The sequence below is a fragment of the Apaloderma vittatum genome, unplaced genomic scaffold (assembly GCF_000703405.1).
Source record: "Apaloderma vittatum isolate BGI_N311 unplaced genomic scaffold, ASM70340v1 scaffold24825, whole genome shotgun sequence".
NCBI lineage: Eukaryota > Metazoa > Chordata > Aves > Trogoniformes > Trogonidae > Apaloderma > Apaloderma vittatum.
This window is the reverse complement of record NW_009716843.1, coordinates 5,598-8,987: the sequence shown is the minus strand read 5'-3', so window position 1 is coordinate 8,987 and position 3,390 is coordinate 5,598. Positions and strand designations below refer to the sequence as shown.

The 3,390-nt window shown below is 33.4% G+C and overlaps 1 protein-coding gene across 1 annotated transcript in view; it reads right to left on the bottom strand.

The window, feature by feature from the left end:
• Positions 1 to 561: 561 nt before the first annotated feature.
• Positions 562 to 3,390, bottom strand: part of SREK1IP1 (SREK1-interacting protein 1) — a gene marked incomplete at its 5' end in the record, with an annotated part of 5,550 nt that continues 2,721 nt past the window's right edge. The window contains 2 exons of the mRNA XM_009869693.1: positions 562 to 748; positions 2,187 to 2,265. Of these exons, the coding sequence (XP_009867995.1) occupies positions 562 to 748; positions 2,187 to 2,265 (266 nt within the window). The remainder of the gene's footprint in view (positions 749 to 2,186; positions 2,266 to 3,390) is intronic.

Here is a 3,390-nt window from a genome sequence, read left to right as displayed (position 1 = left end):
TGACTAGGTGAAACCTTAGAATATAATTCTGAATGAGCAATCTCTGTTAGCTTCTCATTGCTCATTCTTTCCCTTTTCTGGACTCAAATACTATTTCATATTTGCACTTACTGATTGATGTATGTACGTAGAAAAACATATGCAAAGCATACATTTATTTAAAGGGTAAAACCAGAGAATCTCACTTGAATTTCCCAATTTCATTTAACCTTCTAACATTAAGCATATTTAAGTTCAAATCTTTCTACACAAAGACTTGCCAACTGAAGTTTACAATATCCTAGTGTAAAAGATTCCAAACACAATTAATCACAACTGACCTAAGAATAAAGTGAAGAACTAGTCAAACTTGCATGTTTTAGTACTAATAGGCTTGAAATACAAGAGCACATTTTTTCCCAAAACATCCATTTAATAACTTGAAGCACTGATATTTGCAAATAGATTTCTTAAAAATATATATCTCATTTCAAAACAACAGCATTGCAAAACATAAATATATTTGATTTGAAAGGAAAATTGTGTTCTCTGCAGAAGTGAACACAAAAACAGGCCAGCATCTCAGTCACTAGAACTGTCTGAACTATCAGAAGATGAACTTTTTTCCTTTTGTCTCTTCTTTTTCTCTTTTTTATGATGTTTTCCTTTCTTAGATTTATTTTTTTTTTCCTTTTCTCTTTCTTTTTTGTGTGATTTTTGTTTTTTTGACTTTGGCCCATCCTCTTCAGCTGCACTTGATGAGGAAGATCTAGAGAAAAAATACATACACAGATTGACGTGTAATTAAAGAAGGAAAATACCACAAAAATAATGTTGGTTTTTTAAATTTCATTATTTATATAATGTCACAAATGGAATTCGGCGTAGAATTCATACAGTAGCATCCACTAGAAGGCTTATGATATTTTAGTCTGTATGTTCAACAGAACTACTTTTCAAATTAGCCTGTTGTACCAGAAAAGCAGGATATCTATAATTCAGATTAATCAACAAAGGAATAGGCAAGTTGTATGTTTTTCAAACTTTGATAATAAAAGGACTAAGAGTACAGAAAGTCAGAAAGTTGAAAGTATCACAGTAAGACAGAGGTTCCAGCTTTTAAAATACCACGTTCAATAATAATGCTACAGTAATGCCTTCAGACAAATCTTAATGCACTTCTCTCATGCAAAAAACTAAGAGAAACAGGTATGACAAAAAAATTGCATGCTCCTGCAGCTGGTAACATTGGTCTCTAACCAGCAGTGATAAGTGATTACATGCATACAAGTAAGATGACAATAAAAGTCATGCTTATTACACTCAAAATGGCAGTTTTGTGCTAATGCTTACATGATTAACTATCAATTACTTGCATGCAAAGACTAGAATGAGCAGACTGATTCTTTTCTACTGTCTTCATAAGTGTTAGAGCTACATTATGTAGCTAAGAAGAAAAATGCCAGTGTTAAATCTTGTTTATTTCTGAAAAACATCCTACTGCAGCCTTCAGACATGCTACCTACTTTCTAGCTCTCAGTGCAATTTTTCTGATATTGTTCCATCAACACTTTTAATGACTAACCAGTCTGTAGTCTTTTCTAAAAAAAAATCATTCACCAGGTCAAAACTCAGATTCTTGATGAATTTTGGTATCATGACATTTTCCTTTGAAATTGGAGTACCACTTTTTTAGGCTTCTACAATAACAGAAATATTAAAACTCAACCTGTAGTAAGTCAAACAACAGAAGTTTTCCTTTTGATAGTTACATGTTACTCAGAGGATTGTGTGTGTGCACTCAGAGAATCTTAGCATCTGTGTTGCAGTTGCAGTGAGGCTTCTCCACATAAGATAAGCTGGGGACCAACCTCATAATCCTCCTGACGCCTTCTTTTCCTGACACATCTTGCTGGGCGTTGCATAGTCAGAAGGAGCACTGCTCTCACACTTGCAGACTTCCAGCCTGCTAGAGCTTTTTACACTTCCATAGTCCTAACTCCACAGCAGCAAGCCTGTGGCTTATCATTACTCAAAGAAGTAAACAAAGAAGTTTTGACTAGAAAACAGGAAGCTTTTCAAACTAAATAGGCACTTGCAAATACAGCTGTATCAAAAGAAGCAACGTGTTCTGAGAAATAACCCAAACATCAGATATGTTACTGAAGTTCTGTTCTGAAATTAAAATAAGTGTGTGATAAGGTTACCTTTTCCTTGGCCTCTTTAATTTCATTTTTTCTTTGCTTTTTCTTTTTTGTTTCTTTTTCTCTTCCTCCTCGTTTAAATCTATAGATAAAAAGTTACAGTTTACAAAACACTCGTCTGAATTAGGATTAACACTAAGAGTGCCTTCATGAGCAATTTAAAGTTACCACAAAGTTCCAGTTAAAAGTTTTTCTTCTCTTTCCTCCAAATTCTGTTCTAGAACAGTAATTTCACAAATATTTTGCAGAGTAGTAGAGCTTTTTATATATTCTAATGACTTTGATCTAAGCACTAATAATGAAGAAAGATCTGTAAAATGTAGTAAAAAGTTGTGACTTTCCCTGTATGTTTACATCAGGTTTAGGTTTTCATATCCAGTCTTCAGCTTTTTAAGACTTGCCCAAGGCTGAAAACAGGTCACTTAACTAGAATATACAAAACCAAAATCCCTTAGGCTTACCTGAGTTACTTTCACACATAACTATGTTGTAACTAAGACAAATCTGAATTAACTGTCAATATACTGTCTACAAAAATTGGCAGAAGTGTCACCCCTCATCTAGTCGTGTTTGTTTCCTGCCCTAACACTGCCTACTGTTGTACAGTATCTTCATATTTCACTTACAAACAATATTTTTATCACATTGCATGAAATTTCTGACCTTAGACTTTTTTATACTAGGTCAAAAACTATTTTTAAATTCTCCAAAATGCAAATGCACTACATAAATACACATTATAATGCCAGCTAACAGGAAAATATTGGCTTTACAGTTTACGCTTGAAACTGATAGCTACTTTTGAGTATTAAATTTTATTTCTATCATAAAAATAACTTTCCATAGAGTCTGCATGCTAACGCAGTTATTAATTTGCTACCACAAAGAGAAATTACTGCTGTGTATGTTCTGGAGCGATATCTGAAAGAATTCCATATGAGTTACAAAAAGTAAACTATCTTGGGAGCAAGTGAAAACCATGAATAAGAGTGCGTGAACAAGCACTCACTATTTTTTTAAACAATAAAAGTGCAAAAATCTAAGCGCAAACAATACAAAAACCCTGAGATGAGGACACTTCAAAATGGCAAAAATCTGCCTAATTTACTGACAGATATCTCCTTACAGTACATACAGCAGCCATAGTTTGAGAAAGAACATATAATAAACAGGGATATTACAAGATGAAGTAAAGAGCTGCTTTTCC